Source organism: Misgurnus anguillicaudatus, chromosome 3 (assembly GCF_027580225.2).
Source record: "Misgurnus anguillicaudatus chromosome 3, ASM2758022v2, whole genome shotgun sequence".
In the NCBI taxonomy this organism is placed as follows: domain Eukaryota; kingdom Metazoa; phylum Chordata; class Actinopteri; order Cypriniformes; family Cobitidae; genus Misgurnus; species Misgurnus anguillicaudatus.
The window spans coordinates 18,618,755-18,640,697 of NC_073339.2; the positions used below are offsets into that span (position 1 = coordinate 18,618,755).

Below are 21,943 nucleotides of genomic sequence, written 5' to 3' on the forward strand. Positions count from 1 at the left end.
TTAAGTACACGTGCCTCTGAATCTCGCGAGAAATAGTCCAAAATCCCGCTAATTCTCGCCTACCCTTTTACGTATACTGAGGTTTCGGACATACTATTCGTTCGCCTACTGCTTTTTGCCTACTATATAGTATGGCAGTATGCGATTTCGGATTCAGCCATTGCTGACTCTGCCTAGGTTATTTGTGTAAGGCGATCTGATTGGTTGACGCACACGTTGCCGCTTGAAAAGTTGAGAAATGTTCAACTTGTGCCGCAAGCAATGGCAGTGACGCGGCGCCGACAGATCCACAATTCAGTTTGGCAACGCATGACATCACCCATTGAAAGTGAATGGGAAGCGTTAATGAGTGATATAAAAACAATAAAATAATTTCCGGTCCATAAGATCATCAAGTACCACCGTCTTCCCTAGACTTTTCTCGTGTGCATTCATAACAATATGTTTTTTTATCATAATTCACCAGAACACACAGTGAAGGTTCGATGAAGAAGAGGCAGGACTATCTGGAGTGGCCTGAATATTTCATGGCAGTTGCATTCTTATCAGCACAGAGGAGCAAAGACCCTAATTCACAGGTAACACAATCCAGGCCTCGCTGCCCAACTGGCAAAGTTAAGCAGGCATCCTTTATCAATTACTGGCTACTGAATATTTTTGTAGTGTTTGTGCAACAAAAGATTTAAGACTAAATTAGGTGTGTAATTGATTATTTATCTGTACATTTTAACATTCTTATGCTCCCCCAGGGAATGATTGGAAATGCAGTTAGTGCACAAACCCAATGCTTCATTAACTGGATAATTGACAAATAGTTTTTACTAGGCTTAAACGGTACACAAAATGTACACAAACTAATGTATTGTCATAATTTGTTAAAAATGTTTCAACATGACTGTAAGGCATTTTCAGTAACTTTTTCAATGTTGTTGCAACTCTTTATGCTGCAATACATGATAGACCCGATAACACCCTATAGCTTCCTGTGAGTTTTTTAACACGGCATCTTATCAGGTCCAAGCAAGTATTCTCCAAACAAGTTCTTGTTTTTCAGTGCTCCCCGCTGTGCAGTGACCTCCCGGCCAATATAAACAATATTTCTGTGTGATATTCGGGTTCAGTCAAGCATCGGTCAGCTCATTCATGCATTCGTTATTACTCCTAAGGCAAAGTAGGATTGTGTATCTATAACACAGAAATTTCACTGAACTGAAATGCTGTCAATCCCCCACACATGCAAGCTCACGAAAGTCTCGGGGAGACTTTTTCCCATCAGCTTGTAATGACCAGTGTTGCATCAGATAAGTTTGATGGGTCTCGCTGGAAAAGACAGTGAGCCATCAGGTTAAGCATAGACTTTCTGTTTTTGAGGAACAGTGTTTTTATAATGCAGCACTGTAGGTCTTGTGTCTGGCTATCTTTGTGGTGATGATGCATGTTTTAAAAAATAAACCTTTATAAAATTTCATTCACAGGTTGGTGCCTGTATCGTGAATCAGGAGAATAAGATAGTGGGAATTGGGTACAATGGTATGCCCAACGGTTGTGATGATGATCTGTTGCCTTGGTCTCGCATCGCTGATAACAAGCTGGACACGAAATACCCCTATGGTGAGTTGTGCTTTTGACACCTGGTGTCTTGGCTGTTGAACTGCAGCAGTAACAATAATAATATATTTCGCCTGTTTCACACTGGTTAGTAAGCATACACATGCAATCTGTGCATGGCTAATTTAGATTTAGGCGTTTGTCAACACTGTCCCACAAAACCAAGGGTCGTAGGGGTCTTTTTTTAATGGAGATTTATGGGTCAGTGACAAAACGGTTTGGCAAGATGAGAAATTTAAAAATATTTTTTATAAACTTGTTTTAAAAGCATGCATCTTGTTTATTTCAATGCACATAGTGTATTTGTTAATTTTATTCAATAAAAAATTACATTTGCACCATTTTTATGAAAGTTAAGACTGAATGGACCTGAAAATGTCAAATGGTGTAACCTCCAATTGCTCCAAAGAATGAAAAATGTTAAATATTTGATCCACCTTGATGGCATGTAAGCGTAATCATTCAATTCAATTCAATTCAATTCAATTTTATTTATATAGCGCTTTTCACAATACTCAATTGTTTCAAAGCAGCTTTACATTAATAGAAGCAGTAAAAGCACAGAAAAATGACAGATAGCACAACATAATACACAATAGCATAAGCTGTCAAATTTGCTGAGGCTATGACTCGACATTATGAACGAGCGTATTACTAATGTAACGTCTAGGAGAAGAAGCTAAATTAAGCCCAAGCAGGCTACCTCCCCGGGGTAAAAAACCCCCTAGGAGAAAAAAAACAAAAACCCCGGGTTGTTGAGCCGAGGAAAAAAAAAATAAAAAGTCCTAGGAGGGAAAAACCCTTGGGAGATATATATGTATATAAACACATATAAACGGATAAGGAGATTAAGCGGGGATTAAGCGGGGTTTAAGCGGGTTCTGCCGGTGGTCGTTGGTCAGGCATCAGCTGGGCATCACAGTGATGGACGACCAGTAGATCAGAGGTGAGTCGACTTTCACATCTATCGGAACTGGGTCTGTTTGTCCCATTGTCCTCAGGGTCGAGGACAGGACAGGGAGAGAAAAACAAAATCATATTAGCGTAGGGGCCGTTCACATGTAATGCAAGTGTCACACAGTGATGTGGTTTAATCAGCTTAGTTTCAGACAGACTAACTATTGCGGCATAATTATATTATCCACAGTTGAGGATTTTGCAAATTGGGGGCCCACTGCGACGGTATATATGGTAACTAAGGGTCACCTTCTGATTTTTAAGAGAAAGAGAAAATGAAACCTGTCGACCCGTTTGACTAAGGCCTGTAGCCCCACTGTCGTCGTTAATGCAGGTTCAGTGGCAAACGGGTCTATATTGCATGCTATTTACAAGATCATGAGAAAACGCCAACATCGCAACCTGACCATACGTGCCAACCCGTTTGACTAAGGCTGGAGGCCCCACTGTCGTCGTTAATGCAGGTTCAGTGGCAAACGGGTCTGTATGGCATACTATTCACAAGACACAAAAAAGCGCCAAAATCGCAACCCGACCATACGTGCCAACCCGTTTGACTAAGGCTGGAAGCCCCACTGTCGTCGTTAATGCAGGTTCAGTGGCAAACGGGTCTGTATGGCATAGTATTCGCAATATAAAGATATAAAGAAAGCGCCAAAAAGCCCAACCCAACCATACGTGCCAACCCGTTTGACTAAGGCTGGAAGCCCCACTGTCGTCGTTAATGCAGGTTCAGTGGCAAACGGGTCTGTATGGCATAGTATTCGCAATATAAAGAAAGCGCTAAAAGCCCAACCCAACCGTACGTGCCAACCCGTTTGACTAAGGCCGGATGCCCCACTGTCGTCGTTAATGCAGGTTCAGTGGCAAACGGGTTTGTATGGCATACTATTCACAAGAACACGAAAGTTCCAAAATCGCAATCCGACTATACGTTAAGATAAGGTTTTTATTTATTTATTTGGTTGGTCTGTTTTATGACCGCGAGTGCTTTGTTCCGTACAGATAACTATTTCGAGTTAAGTACTTTTACTAGACAAATTATGCGAATGCTTTGTTGAAGAGAAAAGTTTTAAGTCTAGATTTAAAATTATCGACTGTGTCTGATTCTCGGACATCGGTTGGTAAATCATTCCAGAGCTTAGGGGCCAAGTAGGAAAATGACCTTCCACTTTTAGACACTTTTGATAGTCTAGGGATAATCAAGAGACCAGAATTTTGTGACCGTAGTGTGCGTGATGGATTGTATTCTGATAGTAATTCTCCAAGGTATGAGGGTGCTAGGCCATTTAAAGCTTTGTAGGTGAGTAGTGATATTTTAAATTGTATGCGATATTTAACTGGTAGCCAGTGTAAAGATGCCAGAATTGGGCTTATGTGGTCGTACTTTTTAGATCGAGTAAGTACCCTTGCGGAAGCGTTTTGAACTAGCTGAAGCTTGTTTACTTGATTTGCATGGCATCCCCCGAGTAGCGAGTTACAATAGTCTATTCTAGAGGTCATAAAAGCATGGATAAGCTTCTCTGCGTCAGATGTAGACAGTATATGGCGTATTTTCGAGATATTTCTAAGGTGGAAGAAAGCTGTACGGCAGACGTTGGCGATATGACTATCGAAGGATAAGTTGCTGTCGAACATCACACCTAAGTTCCTTACCGTGGAAGATGGCACCACAGTGCAGCCATCTATGTGCAACGTGTAATCTGACATATTATGTTTGTAGCGATTCGGTTCAATAATAAGTATCTCTGTCTTATTGGAGTTCAGCTTAAGAAAGTTATGTGCCATCCAGTCACTAACATCGCTAAGGCAGTCTGTTAGCTTAGAAAACGTGTGTGTTTCGCTGGGATGTGAGGAGATGTAAAGCTGGGTATCATCCGCATAGCAGTGAAAACTTATGTTATGTTTCCTGATAATGTCTCCTAGAGGTAACATGTATAACGAGAACAGGATAGGACCTAAAACCGATCCCTGCGGTACACCGTATTTAACCAGGGAGTGATATGACTCTTCCTCGTTTACATAAACAAAGTGATAGCGATTGGTTAGATACGACCTAAACCATGCTAGCGCCTGACCACTGATACCAACATAGTTTTCTAGTCTATTGAGTAAGATTGTATGATCTATTGTGTCAAAGGCTGCACTAAGGTCTAATAATATAAGAATTGAGATTTCACCACGATCGGATGTTAATAGGAGGTCATTTGTAACTCTAAGCAACGCTGTCTCTGTGCTATGGTGGGGCCTGAATCCTGATTGGAACTTTTCATATGTACTATTATTTGTCAAAAATGTGCGTAACTGGCTTGCCACTACCTTTTCTAATATTTTCGAAAGAAAAGGGAGATTTGAGATTGGTCTAAAGTTATTAAGCTCTCCCTGATCAAGCTGTGGTTTTTTAATCAGCGGTTTAATAACTGCTAGTTTGAAAGATGTTGGAACGTATCCTATTTCTAGCGATGAGTTAAGGATATTTAGAACCGGGGTTGACACTACAGGAAATACCTCTTTAAGTAGTTTTGTGGGAACGGGGTCTAATATACAGGACGATGATTTGGATGACGTTACTAATTTAGAGAGCTCTTCTATTGTAGTAGGTTTAAATGAATCAAGATGTTCGTGTGGTAGTCTAGTGTTAAGTGAACTAACGGGTAGAGTGGTGGCTGCCTGTGTAGCTACGATGTTTTCCCTTATAGCCGTAATTTTGTTAGAAAAGAAGTTCATGAAGTCGTTACTATTGTGTTGGAGTTTACTATTGGTTTCTGTTTGTTCTTTGTTTCTAGTCAGTTTTGCAACGGTGCTAAAGAGGAAACGAGGGTTATTATGATTCTCATTTATAAGCTTGCTAAGATAGGTAGATCTGGCGGTTTTAATAGCCTGTCTGTAGTGTTTAACACTATCTTTCCATGCTGCACGCCATACTTCTAATTTTGTGCTTCTATAATTTCTTTCCATTTTCCTAGTTGCCTTTTTAAGAGCTGCGGTGTGATGATCATACCATGGAGCTGGCGGCTTTTCTTTGATTCTCTTTTTTCGAATGGGAGCAACGGCATCCAATGTGTTAGAACAGACATTGTTTAGGTTTTCTATTACAATATCTAGATCATCACAGTTATCTGCATGTTTAATTTGGGACAGGTCTGGAAGAGTGCTAATAAAGCTATCTTTAGTGGTGGAAATTATTGTTCTGGCTAATCTGTAGCATGTTGTGGATTGAGTGATCCTATCTAGAAGTACAGTGTATGACACAAGGTAATGGTCAGAAACTGCATCACTCTGAGGTGATATTTTGATGTCATTAATATTAAGCCCGAGTGACAGAATTAAGTCTAATGTGTGCTTACGAGTATGCGTTGGCCCTGTCACGTTTTGTCTAATATTGAGAGAATTTAGAACATCCATAAACGCACGTCCTAATGCATCTTTATGGTTATCCACATGAATATTAAAATCACCAACGATAAGAGCTTTATCTACAGTGACTGCAAGCTCAGACAGAAAATCTGCTATTTCTTTAAGGAAATCTGCATGGTGGCCCGGAGGTCTATAGATTGTAGCTAAGGCAAAAGAGAGCTGTTTGTGGTTACGATCAGTTATTTCCATATTTAACAACATTAGTTCAAATGATTTAAATTTTAGTTCAGATTTTTGGTTTACTTTAAAAATTTTGTTGTATATTGTAGCTACACCACCCCCTCTCCCCTTTAACCTAGGTTCGTGTTTATAATAATAGTCTTGTGGGGTGGATTCGTTTAAACTAATGTAGTCGTCTGCTTTAAGCCAGGTTTCTGTTAAACAGAGTGCATCTAAGTTTTGGTCATTAATTATTTCATTAACAATAGGTTCTTTATTGGTAAGCGATCTAATGTTAAGAAGGCCGAATTTTAACATTCGAGGTTCATCTTGTAATGTATTGTTTTCTAATTTTATGTTGGTCAAATTTGTACGTGATGTGGCAAGCGGTGATCTGTATTTGCTTGTTCGGGGAACAGATACAGTTGAAATGTGTTGATATTCTGGTAAGATCGACTCGAAGTTCTGGGATATATGTGATCTAGACATATCATGCCAGCTAACAGACGGACAGTTAAGCTGATCCGTCTGTTTCCTGACCTGGGCCCTGGATAGTCATACTATATCAGAATTAAGAATATTAATCAGATTTTTGGTGAGTATAGCACTTCCTTCTGATGTCGGATGAAGGCCATCTCGGGTTAGGAGAAATGGTCTACCCCAGAAATGCTTCCAATTGTCTATAAACCCTACATTATGCTGAGGGCACCACTTTGACATCCAGCCATTGAGAGACACTAATCTACTATGTGTTTCATCTCCCCGGTAGGCGGGGAGGGGACCAGAGCATATTACATTGTCTGACATTGTTTTTGCAATTTCACACATCTCCTTAATATTATCTTTGGTGATGTCCGACTGTCGGAGTCTGGTGTCATTTGTTCCGGCGTGAATAACCCTCTTAGACCACTTCCCTTGAGCATGAGCCAGCACTTTAAGTTTGGCTCTAATGTCAGACGTTCGGGCTCCCGGGAGACAGTCGACTAGGGTGTTTGGTGCCTCAATGTTAGTGTTCCTGAGTATAGAATCTCCAATGACCAGGGCACTTTTAACAGGTGTTTCAGCTAGTGTATTCCTTAGGGGATCGAATCTGTTAGAAAGTACCGTAACGTTATGGGTCTTAGATGGACGCCGTATATGACTATGCCGCCTGACAGTCACCCAGTTAGACCGCCGACTTGACTCTGATGTCGGAACCGAGCCATGTGTATTATGATAAACACTATGCGCGCTCGATACAGTATTTATAATGTTTACATTAGCATCTGATGTCGGAACACTATGTGCGCTCGATACATTGTTTGTAATGTTTACATTAGCATCTGATGTCGGAACCGAGCCATTAGTCTTTTCGCTCGATACAGTATTTACAACAGTAACATTAGCGGTTTTGCTATCCTCAACTAGCGTTCGGATGCGCGATTCTAGTTCAGCAACCTTCTCAGTTAATCTTAATACTTCAATACACTTAGTGCATGTAAACACATCTATGCTAACGGCAGAAGCTAAACTATACATGTAGCAAGTAGTACATGTTACAATAACAAGCGGAGTCTTACCGCTTTCATGCTGGGCGAGGGCGTCTTTGTGTACCCGAACGCGCTCCGCGGAGCTGCATCGCGTTGGGGGTTTGGTTGTGGTACGCCTCAGTCGCCTGCGAACGTCTGGGTCCAGGGTGATGTTGGGCATGCTGAATCTGCGAAGGCCGGGCAGCGGCTCCTCCACAGCTTCCCGATCGCTTTCATGTTGGGCAATGGCGTCTCCGTTCACTCGCTTACGGTCCGTAAAGCTGCATCGCGTGGAGCACTCGTTTGTCGCATTCCTCGGTCGCTTGTGGACGTCCGGAGACATGGTGAAGTGGGCGCTGTAGCTCGCGTTGGATCTGCTCAAACCGATCAACTCCTTCGCAGCTTCCCGCTCAGGCGAGGACAGGTCAGAAAAGCATATATCAGATGAATCCGCCATTAGATCGGAAAATGCTAGCTTCAGTCGGCAGCGTTTGTTGAAGCTAGCGGGCTATATGCTAACACTGTGGGTGTTTATTAGTGATAAATAGTTTCACGTGGTAGTAATGCTCAATAATCCTCACGGTAAAGTATTCCTAGGTAAAACTTAATATATAAATAGGAATAAGATAGTAAAAAAGGCTTTTAGATGAAGAACTCGACGGAGCTCCGATGCACGATCTGTTCAGCGTGAAACCGGAAGTAATCATAAAGTTATTTTACAATATCATGTTATTAGTTATTTCTAAATGTAAATTTTTATGCGTTTTTGTAATATTTGTCCTGACATATGCTGAAAACAGCTATTTTTTTCTAAATAATCTAGGGATGCACCTATATGGAAATTTTGGACGATAACTCTTTATATTTGGGGGCCGATAACATATATATATATATATATATATATATATATATATATATATATATATATTTAAGCAATATCGCTCGAGTAGGAGTGTGATATAGCTCTATCACAGCCGTGATGATATAGAGCTATGTCACACGACTCCGAGAGCGATATTGCTTTTATACAACAGTTCGACGGCACACGTTTGAAAAACGAAAACTAGAAAACAACAACGGAGTTATTTTAAAAGCCTCTTTGTTTGAGAACTACTTCTTCCGCCACGGATTTGAGGGCGGCCAGAATGACAGGTAAAACTTTCGGCTGCTTTGAAGCTCATAACAACTCAATGGACAGAAAAGCCGTTACTTTATATTACCGTTTCTTGGTCACAAAGTGTAGTTTTAAGATTAGTTCAGTCGAGAATGTATATGTATTATATTTAAATCTGCAGTCGATTAGTAAAGATAGCGCCTGTTTGAACGTTTGCTTAGTGAGATTCGGTACGAATGAGAACCAAAGCATGAGCGGACATCAGTGTTCACTCGCCCCGCTGACCACCGCCCTCTCTGGGCTACATCTCTGACAGAGATACCCTGGCTCTCATGTTGGCCTTGTTTGTTTATGATCGTCAAAATGAGATCAAATCAGCAGTATTTGGTGTCATGATCAAACTATTACTTGTTTTTTAATTCATATTTAGTGTCTTTTGTGTTGTTATTGTTTTGGCGCGAGGTAAAAGTTAATAAAACTGCTTGTATAACGTTACTATTGCTTTCTCATTTATTCTTAACGTGATACGAGCACTCGATTATTATTATTAAACTTTGTTCTTGTCAGTACTATATAAAACGGTTTTTTATAAGTGTCAGAGAGATGTTTTTGCATGCTGCTTATAAATATACCAGTGGCGATATCTCATAACATGTTTTAATAGTCAGGTCACGATAAAGTAAATGATCAATGTCCACATTTAAAAGCTGCGGGGCTTACCTGCAGTTCCACTGTGTTTTCGCGTTCTGATAAGAAATATAGCTCCAGAAAAAAAACGAGTGTTTATATTCCTCTTTCCAAGTGTTAATCGTCCACACGATGTGACAAGACATTTCTCCCATTAACTGTAACGTAACATCCAAGAGCGCTGATCTTTGACGGAATAATACTTCTGATTGGGGATTCACTGACTGATTTATGAGCTAGTAAACTAATGAGACACACACACGGAGAGTGATTCAAACAGCGTGTCTGTGTTTTTCCATTCAGAGATGACCCTGCTTAGGACCTCCATTCACTAGGTGGCGGAATGATACGAAAGGTGAAGCGGTTACAGTGCCGATATCAGCACAATATCGCATAGGTCTTAGCCAATCAGATTCGAGAACCAGAAAGAACTGTTGTATATATATATATATATAGGCCGATCAATATTCATTTTAATTTCACAATGAAAAACTCCCAGACCACGGACATCTTGTCTTTGCGCTAGACTAGCATACTCTTCTTAAGCCCGCAACATGTGTCATCTTCATGCTATGTCACAGAAAGCACCAAACAAAACTCCACATGGCCAGCAATAAGCAAGTGAAGTGGTTCAACAAACCAAAAGAATCCATAATTTATTGGCTTTCATTTATCGGCCTAATTTTGCTATCAGACCGATAACCGATAATATATATTAAAAAAAAACTGTTATCGGCCAATAACGATATGTCGGCCGATATATCGTGCATCCCTAAAATAATCTTTAACAAATGATGTAAAAATTTATGTAAAAAATCATATTACTACACTAAACTAGATGATTTTATTTTATTCCTCATTTTTTATGAACATATTTATATTTTCATTTAAAAAAATACTAGTTACTCCAGTTGACACAGACCGGTTACACCACATTGACATTTTTGCAATTATCCCCTAAATATTCTTTCAAAATGAAATAAACCCAAAAATTTTAGACTTGGTCTTCAAAAAAGAGAATGTATGCAAATCTGCTAATTTATTTTTAAATTTGAACCCTTTTACATTTAATTGAACCATAGTGACACAAAATAATTAACGTCACTTCATTGACCCTTATACATAATCCAAAAGCCAAATGAATAAGCTTTCCATCTACGTAAGGACAATACTTTGCAGAGATATAATGATTTGAAACTTGTGTGCAAAAAAGTGAAATATTAAGAAAATCCCGTTTAAAGTCCAAGTGAAGTCCATATATGGCAACATATTACTAATGAAAAGGTTTGTTTTAGTGCTCTCTACTGACTTACTGCTGTAATAACGTTGTTGACTAAATGAGGGAAATTATAAGCTTTTACATAAACCAAACTTGAATGGCAAATCGCTAAGCAACGGGTAGCAAAGCAAAGTTTGTAGGCAAGTTTCTGGCCAATTTTCATCGCGAATTTGCCGTATGCACTCATAAAAATAAAGAAAATAAAGTTTGATATATTTAAAGGAACAGTATGTAGGATTGTGGCCAAAACTGATATTGCAATCACAAAACTTGTGGCTAAAACTGGTACTGCAATCACACAACTTGTGGCCAATACACAAAATGACAACATAAACATCAGTTGAGGGCTGCAACTCCACTTTTTAACTGACAATATCCTGGCCAGACCACTGTTGTGAGTGATATTAGTAAGTATTTGAAATGAACATGATTTCTTAATGTCTAGTGACATATCAGGGCCATTTTATGATTAATTAATATACATTTCTTACATACTGTTCCTTTTAGGTAGGACATTTACAAAATATCTTTATGGAACTTGATCTTTACATCATATACTAATAATTTTTGGCATAAAAGAAAAATCAATAATTTTGCGCCATGCAATGTATTTTTTGCTTTTTCTATAAATATACCTGTGCACGTTAATTTGTACCCAATTTGCCCAGACCAGTGTCCAGTCTGTAAATTCGGTGTCACTGTGTATGGTCTTTTGAGCACACAGGGGTGAGTCATGGATTAGTTTTCACCTGCATGGCTCTGATGAGTGAGATAAAACCAGAGCTGCTAAGCTGGGAATGGGCAAGGTCACTCGGTGGCAGCTATTAACATGAGAAATGGAAATGAGCTGGATCTGGCGCTCTAAAAGGCGGCAGATGCCAACTCGAGGCTTTGAATGGGTCGTGTTGCCAAAGGGAAGGTGTGAAACCCTGCAGAGAATTTATCAGTCTGGCACTCGGCCGATTCTCTGAACTATTCCTGAATCGTTTCTCCCCGGTTTTTGTTGTCAGTGGACAAAGATGTGATTAGATTTTCTTGTTGTTGTTTTAAGATCTCAGCTGAGATGAGCTCCACAAAGCGACCTGCAGAGTTAAATTGAATGCAGAACAATGACTTTGAGTTGGTTCCACAGAGACAATACAGTTTTTGAGAGCTACGCTTTGTTCAGAAACCTTGTGTCTTTGTTGTCATGTAAAAGTTTATTGTGAAGTGAATGATAAAATCTTACAGTGATCTGCTGTGGCAATCATGTTTGAAGGGAAGCCAAAGATGCTGCTTGTGTTTGTGATAGGATCCTTTTTTTAGTCAGTTTCTTTGAAAGCTAGAGATGTTAGGCAGTTGATAAGCCGGCCTCCTCTATTGAGTAATCTAGTTAAGAATGATGGTTTAATTTAAAGCCACAGTGTAGATGTGTTGAATGGGGGATGAATTACGTATTTCTGTTATCTCTTTGTTAATACCCTAAAGCACTCCAAATGCTGTAGATGTGATGATGTTGGTCTCCACTAGCCGTTTCCAGCATTTAATATACAGGAGACTTCAGTTTGGTCTGTTTTATAGAAACATTGAACATGAACAAAAGTGTAATTTCCTAAATTATAGAATACACTCACCTAAAGGGTTATTAGGAACACCTGCTCAATTTCTCATTAATGCAATTATCTAATCAGCCAATCACATGGGAGTTGCTTCAATGCATTTTGGAGTGTGGTCCTGGGTAAGACAATCTCCTGAACTCCAAACGGAATGTCAGAATGGGAAAGAAAGGTGATTTAAGCTATTTTGAGCGTGGCATGGTTGTTGGTGCCAGACGGGCCGGTCTGAGTATTTCACAATCTGCTCAGTTACTGGGATTTTCATGCACAACCATTTCTAGGGTTTACAAAGAATGGTGTGAAAAGGGAAAGACATCCAGTATGCGGCAGTCCTGTGGGCGAAAATGCCTTGTTGATGCTAGAGATCAGAGGAGAATGGGACGACTGATTCAAGCTGATAGAAGAGCAACTTTGACTGAAATAACCACTCGTTACAACCGAGGTATGCAGCAAAGCATTTGTGAAGCCACAACACGCACAACCTTGAGGCAGATGCGCTAAAACAGCAGAAGACCCCACCGGGTACCACTCATCTCCACTACAAATAGGAAAAAGAGGCTACAATTTGCATGAGCTCACCAAAATTGGACAGTTGAAGACTGAAAAAATGTTGCCTGGTCTGATGAGTCTCGATTTCTGTTGAGACATTTAGAGATGTTCCGATACCATTTTTCTCTTCCCGATACCGATTCCGATACCTGGGCTCAGGGTATCGGCCGATACCGAGTACCGATCCGATACCTGGGTGTATATCTGTAAAATATACAGCTATACATACTACTAGTCCAGTATAAATGGATATAACGGTTTTATGGTGTGCTTCAGACTTATTCCTGTATAAAACATTAACAAATACATACAGTGAACTAGGGTATTTTTATTATCTGAAAGACATTTGACAGTAATATTTATTTTTCCTAAGAGAAAACGAGCCACAAATCTAACACTGTACACTGAAAGGGTATTTTAGTTTTAGAATAATTTGAAAAATCTGTGGAATTCTGTGACATGATTTGAAATGTTTTTAGAAGAAATTAGAGAATTTAAGCTATTAAATATTGCAAAATTGCATCTAAAATAATTACTTTTTAAAGGCTTACAATTAAAATGAATACACCAAACCAATGAGTCCTCTGAATTAAACTGGACCAACATGAACCAGATAATGTGCATGTCAAGATAGAATTATAGTTTGTAGCCTATATAAAATGACATATATTATTGTTAATATATATTATAGCAGAATAAAAAAGCTTGTGTAAACGTTCTCATTATGAATGAAGCACGTATGAAGATAATTTCATTTTTACAACGCAATGTAAACTTTATATTAAACATAACAAGAGCATTTGTCTTGTAAACGGATTTGAAATGATGATGTGCTGTGCTGACTGTCGCGTCACATAGACGACAGAGACAAGTAAGATCTGCTGTAAAACTCAGTGGTAAGTTTTATTTCATCTCAAATATCAAACGGTTCATGCTCTTATCATTAAAAAGAATCACAGCAAACAGCACACGCAGGGTTTATGTACTTATCAATGCTGCTCACAAACGCGCGAGGCTATGTATGTGTACTTGTTGTCAATGACAGTACTGGTCACTCACAAACGCGCTCAAGCGTGGGGTATGTGTGCTTGTCAATCACGGGCATTAACTCCGTTGAGTACTCCGCCAAAATCTGCGGGCGTGGATTCCGTTGAGACATGTCGATGTTTTGTTTTATTAGTCTGAAATACTAACTAACAGCGGACATACGGCTGCATGGTTTCATTTCTTTGCCGCTCTAAGTAAACAGTGGTTGCGTCACGCATGAGGTAACTTCCTGGTGTTCGCATTCAGAGCAGCGGAGAAGAAATGAGTTTCGCTTTGCAGCGTTAGCTATAACGGGCATAACTAGGTTTAGTAAGAAAATGGTATCGGATCGGTACATGGGTTCAAGTACTCGACCGATTCCGATGCCAGATTTTTTTTTGGTATCGGCCGCATTTACGATACTGGTATCGGAATCGGAACAACTCTAGAGACATTCAGATGGTAGAGTCAGAATTTGGCGTAAACAGAATGTGGACATGGATCCATCATGCCTTGTTAAACATGTGCAGGCTGGTGGTGGTATAATGGTGTGGGGGATGTTTTCTTGGCACAATTTAGCCCCCTTAGTGCCAATTGGGCATCGTTTAAATGCCATGGCCTACCTGAGCATTGTTTCTGACCATGTCCATCCCTTTATGACCACAATGTACCCATCCTCTGATGACTACTTCCAGCAGGATAATGCACCATGTCACAAAGCTCGAATCATTTCAAATTGGTTTCTTGAACATGACAATGAGTTCACTGTACTAAAATGGCCCCCACAGTCACCAGATCTCAACCCAATAGAGCATCTTTGGGATGTGGTGGAACGGGAGTTTCTTGCCCTGGATGTGCATCCCACAAATCTCCATCAACTGCAAGATGCTATCCTATCAATATGGGCCAACATTACTAAAGAATGCTTTCAGCACCTTGTTGAATCAAATGCCACGTAGAATTAAGGCAGTTCTGAAGGCGAAAGGGGGTCAAACACAGTATTAGTATGGTGTTCCTAATAATCCTTTAGGTGAGTGTATTTTGTATATAATATCATAAGGCCAGTTTTATAGCAGGCGTTTTATATTGTATAGTAAAAAATCTTTTTGGCAAAATTTCAGAAAATTAATGCATGATTAAAAATGATGCTTACTAAAAATATTCAGTTCTGACATTAACCTTTTGCCTCCATTACATGCTTTACATTTAATCAAGTATATACTTCACATCATTATTTTCTCTCACTTGGCAACCAAGTACACTAAAAGTTGTTAAAATTAGAACCAATTTTAGGACCAAATTTTCATTAAAAAAAAGAAATCACAGCTGTCACCCTTTTGCATACAATTCATCATTTTGTTTTACATTTTTAAGTTTAATCGACTTTTCAAGGAGTGAGTAAGGAGCTATGAATTATAAAAATAAAGTTATTTCAACTTCATTTTTGTATATTATAGCAACTCCTCACTAGTCAAAAAAGTTTAAATTAATTGTAATTTTAAACTGATTCGACTTAAAAATTAAGCGCAACACAGAGTTTTTCCAATGCATGATTTTTTTTGTTTAGTTGTCCATAGATTTATAGTTGTATTTTTTATGTAATTTGAAAGTCTGGGACAAAAATATAATGATAAAATCTATACAACGTTTTTAAAAGTTTGAAAAGTAGATAATTAAAAAACAGACTACTAAGGTATAAAGTTTTTAAGAAAGTTTTGATGTGACCTTTATATAAAAAAACTCAGCCCCTGTACTTTGATGTCAGAGTAAAGATGTATCCCACTGTGTAAGATTAATTTATAGATTGAAATGGAGCATGAAGTTAAAATATTGCTTAAAAAATCTCACTGTGGTCCGATTGATGTGTGTATGTGATTGTGATACAAACAGATACATCTAAAGTGCTGAATCTGACAGCTGCACATAGGTGGTGTTCTTCAGTTAAGCTTAAAATACACCTATTTCATTGCTAAAAAAACAACGTTATTTCGTGTATGTGGTATAATACAATGTGTTTGTGTGGTTTATTGTTAAAAAACACATTATTTTCCACACCACACCATACACTTTTGTAGCTCCAGATTTCTCTCTCTTCCTGAAACGCACTGATTTTGTACAAAACTCATCGATTTTAAATGTGCTATATCACTTATTGGCCAGCTGATCTGTACTTTGGGTATGGCCTGAACGTCCTCTGACGTCAACCGGAAATGTGACGCTCCTTGCCATGTTTAAAAGATCCGCTCGCAATGCTAACGGGAGATAACTTACAGGCTGTGAGACAAAGCGGGAGGAATTATGATAATGTCGGCCTTGTCCATGTCAACAGGCCCAGAAAGTAAACTGTTGCCTACAATCCGTGTGTTTGTTATAGTCCAAAAAGAGAGGTTTACCTTGGAGACTATAACTCATGCCATCATTTATTTTGGGGTATGTATCTTTTGCATATCATGCGCATGTACTAATACACACTTACACGCCAAAGGAAATGTAAAATCGTGAATCGTATAATTGGTGCTTTTTAACATGAGTCTAAGCATACTTTTTGTTTCCTTGAATATAAGATAAAGTGGCAACACTTTACATTTAAGGTTGTGTTTGATTAGTAAATGCATTAACTAACGTGAACAAACAATGATTGATATAGTTAAAGTTAATGTTAGTTAATGTCAATACAGTTATTCATGTTTGTTCATGGTGCATTAATTAATATTAACCGTTACAACGCTTGATTTTATAAATGTATTCGTAAATGCTGAAATTAACATGAACTAAGATTAATAAATGCTGTAGGAGAATTGTTCATTATTATTTAATGTTAACTAATGCATTAACGAATTGCTAACAAATATTGTAAACCATATTGTAAAATGTTACCAAAAAAGCTACTATTTTACTTTAAAGCTTTGGCATTATTATGCATTTATTTGGCTCTAGGCAAATTTTCTGAGATGTATTAAATGTAATATAGATAAGATAAATATCATCAGGTAACTTCACATCAGGTAAAAATCGCATTTGCAATCTTAGCTCATTCAAATATACAGTTCAATTACTTGCCAAGTGATGGTGCATTTATTCAATTCAAAGGATTCATTTGGCATATCTCTGGCTGTCTTAATGAACAAACATTGCAAAATGAGGGTAAGTCGTGTAGTGTTGGTTCTTCTTTTGAAGTGCTTCTTTAGAGAACCGTCGCAGTTGAGTCTCTCCAGTAATCAAGCAGTAGATATTAACTACATTATTGTAACACTAATGTTACATGAGCTGAAGTGATGGCTAAAAGGTAAAACACGAGGGCGGGTAGATCACTCAAAATCAGTGAGAGAGCGAAATATACAGCGATGGAGGGAGGGAGAAAGAGAGAGAGATTGATGGATTTGTCGGTCTCTTGGCCGATCGATCCTCTGTGGGAAATTGGTTTGCAGGAGCAGCCAAACATACAATACAATACCATACAATATAAACATGTACTACAGTATAAACACTTTGCAATGTGCAAGACACAAAATAAACACGGTAGATATCTATATACGTACAATAAAAATAACAAAACAACCCTGTAGGCAAGTGTGTGTGTGTTTTCAGGTGTAATAGAATGGGTGTGGCCATCTACTGTAGTTCAACATAAGGTCAATGGTGCTTTTTTTTGTACATAAGGGATGCAGTGTAAAGGCACGAATGACCTTCTAGTGCGCTCATAGCATTCCCTGTTGTACCAGTCTGCACCTAAAACTACTCCTCATTCCAACAAGCATATCATGTAAGGGGGAGGTGTTTTCTGTGACTATCAGCATTTTGGACAACATTCTCCTCTCAGCAACCAAATCCAGAGGGAGCAGATCCTCTCTAGTTCACATCACCCACGTTCACACCAGTCTCCCAGCACACAAAAGCATAGAAACTGGCAACCACAAATTGATAAAACATGTTAAAGCATGTTTAGCAAGAAGAAATTGCCTGGTGAACTTAAAACACTGAAAGAGGACCTCTGAAGCCATTAGATGATGATGATGATAATAATAATAATAATAATAAATTAAATAAATTCATAATAAAAATTATTTTCCTCTAATCTATGCTGTTGCTTTGATGTACTGTAAGTATTTTGTGCATTTTGGTGTTGGCATTTTTCTCTCACATTTCCTCTCAGGAGTTTCAAACATTTTCCATTAAAGAGTTCTGAGCCACAACCACTCAATCACATCGATCAGTCGTGTCTGTAAATGATGATTATTACTGTATAAACTGTACCCTGTATCTTCTTACGCCACTAGAGGATGCTGAAATACCATATATCAGACATTTGCACAATTCTTGCTCCGTTTGTTGGCAACACAACGTAACTTTCACCTTATGGAGATGGGGTTTTAAATGGGCAATATTGAAACCTGAAAGAAGGCATTGAATGAGTACATTAAAGAGCACCTATTTCATTCCAAAAAAACTATGTTATTTTGTGTATGTGGTATAATACAATGTGTTTGCGTGGTTTATGTTTAAAAACACATTATTTTCCACATACCGTACATTTTTGTAGCTCCAGATTTCACTGTCTTTCTGAAACGTACTGATTTGAAAAGCTCTGTGTCCCTGATTGGCCAGCTAAGCTGTACGCTGTGATTAGCCTGAATACCACTGACGTCAACTGGCAACGTGACGCTCCTTACCATGTTTGAAAGATTTGTGCACAATGCAATGCTAACAAGAGTTAACTTACAGGCTGTGAGTTCGAAGCGGGAGGAATTATAATAATGTCGGTCTTGTCTACATCACCAATCAAAGGAAGTAAACTGTTGCCTACAATTTGTGTGTTTGTTGTAGTCCAACAAAAGAGATTTACATAGGGTATGTGCATTTGGCATATCTTTAACATGTACTAATAACACTTAGAAAACGTCCTGTTCTGGTTCTTTATTCTTTATTCGATATAAATGTTAAAGGCGGAGTCCACGATGTTTGAAAAACGCTTTGGAAAAGGAGACGGGCCGACTACCAAAACACACTTATAGCCAATCAGCAGTAAGGAGCGTGTCTACTAACCGACATCCTTGCCGGGTTGCGTATGTGTGGGGCGGGTCTATCAACCGAAGGTCCAGATTCTATTGGGGTAGGGGCGTGTTTGTTTAGGTGATTTCAAATATCAACATTGGCTTTCAAACATCGTGGACTCCGGCCTTTAATGTATAAATTAGATGAATGTTGATTTATGAAAATAAACACCAGTCTTAAATCACATTTTCATTGTGTCTTTGCTGCATCTGTGTTGGTTGGGAACTGCGCTCTGTTGCAGCCACACTTGATTCTGAGGAACTACTTTGTTTGGCGGAAGAGTAATATTTGTACTAATATAATTACAACTTTTTGTGTTTTATTTTACGAAATCCTGCTAACGTTATGCATATGAAGTAACCGTTTTAGAAAAGCAATAAGTCACGCAAAGCAGTGGGGTTACAGTGCATTTTTACAGTGCAATCGGACCTTTGGTGCTCTTTAAAGGGATAGTTCACCCAAAAATGACAATTCTGTCATTTTCTCACTCTCATGTTACACACTTGTTTAAATTTCTTTGTTCTGATGAACACAAAGAATATTTTGAGAAATGTTTGTATCCAAACTGATCACGACCCATATTCACTTCCATAGAAGTATTAAAGAATACTATGGAAGTGAATGGGGCTCGTGAACGATTTGGTTACCCACAATCCTCAAAATATCTACCTTCGTGTTCATCAGAACAAAGAAATTTATATAGGTTTGTAACAACATGAGAGTAAGTATGACAGAATTTTCATTTTTGGGCAAACTATCCCTTTGAGATCACTGTCCTGTTATTAGTGATTCCTATTTATGCATTACATTTATGCATATGGTTGATTGCATACATTTATCGGTATGTGCATTCCCTGGGTATCAAGCCTATGACCTTTGCTTTTGCAATGCTCCACCAATTGTGTTAGATGAGTCAGTGCTGTATTTTAGTTTAGCAGATTAATAGTAAAATGTAATATTAACAAGTGTTAAATTTAATTTTGATAGACTTAAGAGCTCAGTCATGATCGTGCTCCATCTTGTTCTGGTGTCCGTACCCATGCGAGCATGTGGGCGCACGTGTGTGTCTGTGTAAATTATTAACATCTCTCTTCTATCGTAACGCCATTCTCTCTCTCTCTTTCTCTCTCTATCTCCTGTGTGCTGAAGCTCTGCCAAAGTAAATGTGTGTCAGGCTGCTGTTTCATGGCGCTATGATAATGTGCCACCTCTGATGGGCCAATTCATTCTCCGTAATTAAGGCGAGCAGAGTGAGTGATTAGACTGGGCTTTTTCTGGGTGATGTTGTTGTGGAGAGCTGACATCTGTTCAGACTCATGCTTTGAGATTTTTTTCCTTTTAAACTGAACCGGTGACTGGAGCCTTTTTGTGTTGGATTGGTACAATGTTGACATGCCAAAAAAAAAGCACAGAGGGAGCCAATAATTAAAGCTGAAATGTTAATTGCGGCTGTGACGCATCGCGCTTCGTACTTAACGCGTGCACGTTTGTGACCTCTAACTGGTTTTTCGTGTGTTTTTGCAGTGTGCCATGCCGAGCTGAACGCCATCATGAATAAGAACTCGGCCGATGTTAAGGGCTGCACCATGTATGTGGCGCTTTTCCCCTGTAATGAGTGCGCCAAACTCATTATTCAAGCAGGTGAGTGTTTGTTTCTAGGTGTGTTTGTGTTTTTATTTCCGCACGCCGGGCATTATGGTGATGCATCTACCCTTTAGTCGAGATAATTGGCATACTTATTTCATAAGCAGGCATTAGTGTACCCTGCATGCCTGTTTGTTTAAGATCAAAAGAATGTGGTGGTCTGTATTATAACAGATTTGTAACAGTTTTCTGATCATTTTCGGGTTATGGTTTCATTTTGTTCATTAAATACAGTGTGCATTCTTTTTAAGGGTACGTGTATTAGGCCCATACGATACATCTCTGATATTTTTAAAATGTCTTTCTAATCCCAGTCAGAGCATTATAAAGCATTAAGCCATTTCCTTTCTGTTACAGACAACAATGTACAGTTTGTAAGGTGTCAACATTGTAGGAATATATAGAAAACGGATGAACAGTTGTCACCTTTGAGAGGAAGTCTCAATTCTATTATTACAGGATTTACTGTTATTGCTGTTATTACTGTAATCGTGTATAAGCGCTTAAAACGGGCTTGTCAGAGTCGTGCTGAGGTTGAGTCTTGAGTGAAACCGAGTGCTTGTGTGCACACACTGTCTCTGCTGATAAACATGCTGTCTTACTAATGCCCTCCACTTGCATTCCATCAAGTTGATCAAGATTTACATTTGCATATTTTAAGAGAAAATGGTTGTAAATACTAATTATGCTGAAAGTCCATTTTCACACGCATGTTTTCACACATTTAATATTTATTTAAATATGACCCTGTCTGTGAAATTCAGACGAAAGTCTAATAACCTAATGATGAGATTAGGAGCATCAACGTTTAATTTCAATCACTGATTTCACTTTTATTTCAATCTTTGGCTTGACCTGATCAGTGAGTATTAAAAGTGAGACTTTTTTTTAAGATGTCAAATACATCTTTGGTGTCCCCAGAGAACATATGTCAAGTTCTAGTTTAAAATACCATACAGATAATTTATTATAACATGTTAAAATTGCTACTTTGTTTGTGTGAGCAAAAATGTGCCGTTTATGGGTGTGTCATTTTGAATGCAAATGAGCTGATCTCTGCACTATATGGCAGTGCCGTGGTTGGATAGTGCAGATTAAGGGGCAGTATTATTCCTTTTTTTGACATCACAAGGGGAGCCAAATTACAATTACCTATGCTCGCAGAGAATAGTTTACAGAAACTAAGGCTACGTTTTCATGGAAACAATCTGAAAAGAAAATGCAAAAGTGGCGTTGGCATTATCACTTTTTATTCCGCGTTTATACGAGTGTTTCAGGGTGAAATCTGCGTGCATATGGTGACACAAAAGTGTGTGATATTCGATGTAGTATGCCAGGGGTCTTCAAC

The 21,943-nt window shown here is 38.6% G+C and overlaps 1 protein-coding gene across 2 annotated transcripts in view; it reads left to right on the top strand.

The window, feature by feature from the left end:
- Window positions 1-21,943, top strand: part of dctd (dCMP deaminase) — a 42,410-nt gene that overhangs the window by 7,023 nt on the left and 13,444 nt on the right. The window contains exons 2-4 of one of the 2 annotated variants that reach the window (XM_055205037.2): window positions 467-578; window positions 1,476-1,611; window positions 20,476-20,592. In XM_055205037.2, the coding sequence (XP_055061012.2) occupies window positions 467-578; window positions 1,476-1,611; window positions 20,476-20,592 (365 nt within the window). The remainder of the gene's footprint in view (window positions 1-466; window positions 579-1,475; window positions 1,612-20,475; window positions 20,593-21,943) is intronic. The other variant, XM_055205038.2, reaches the window with a different exon arrangement.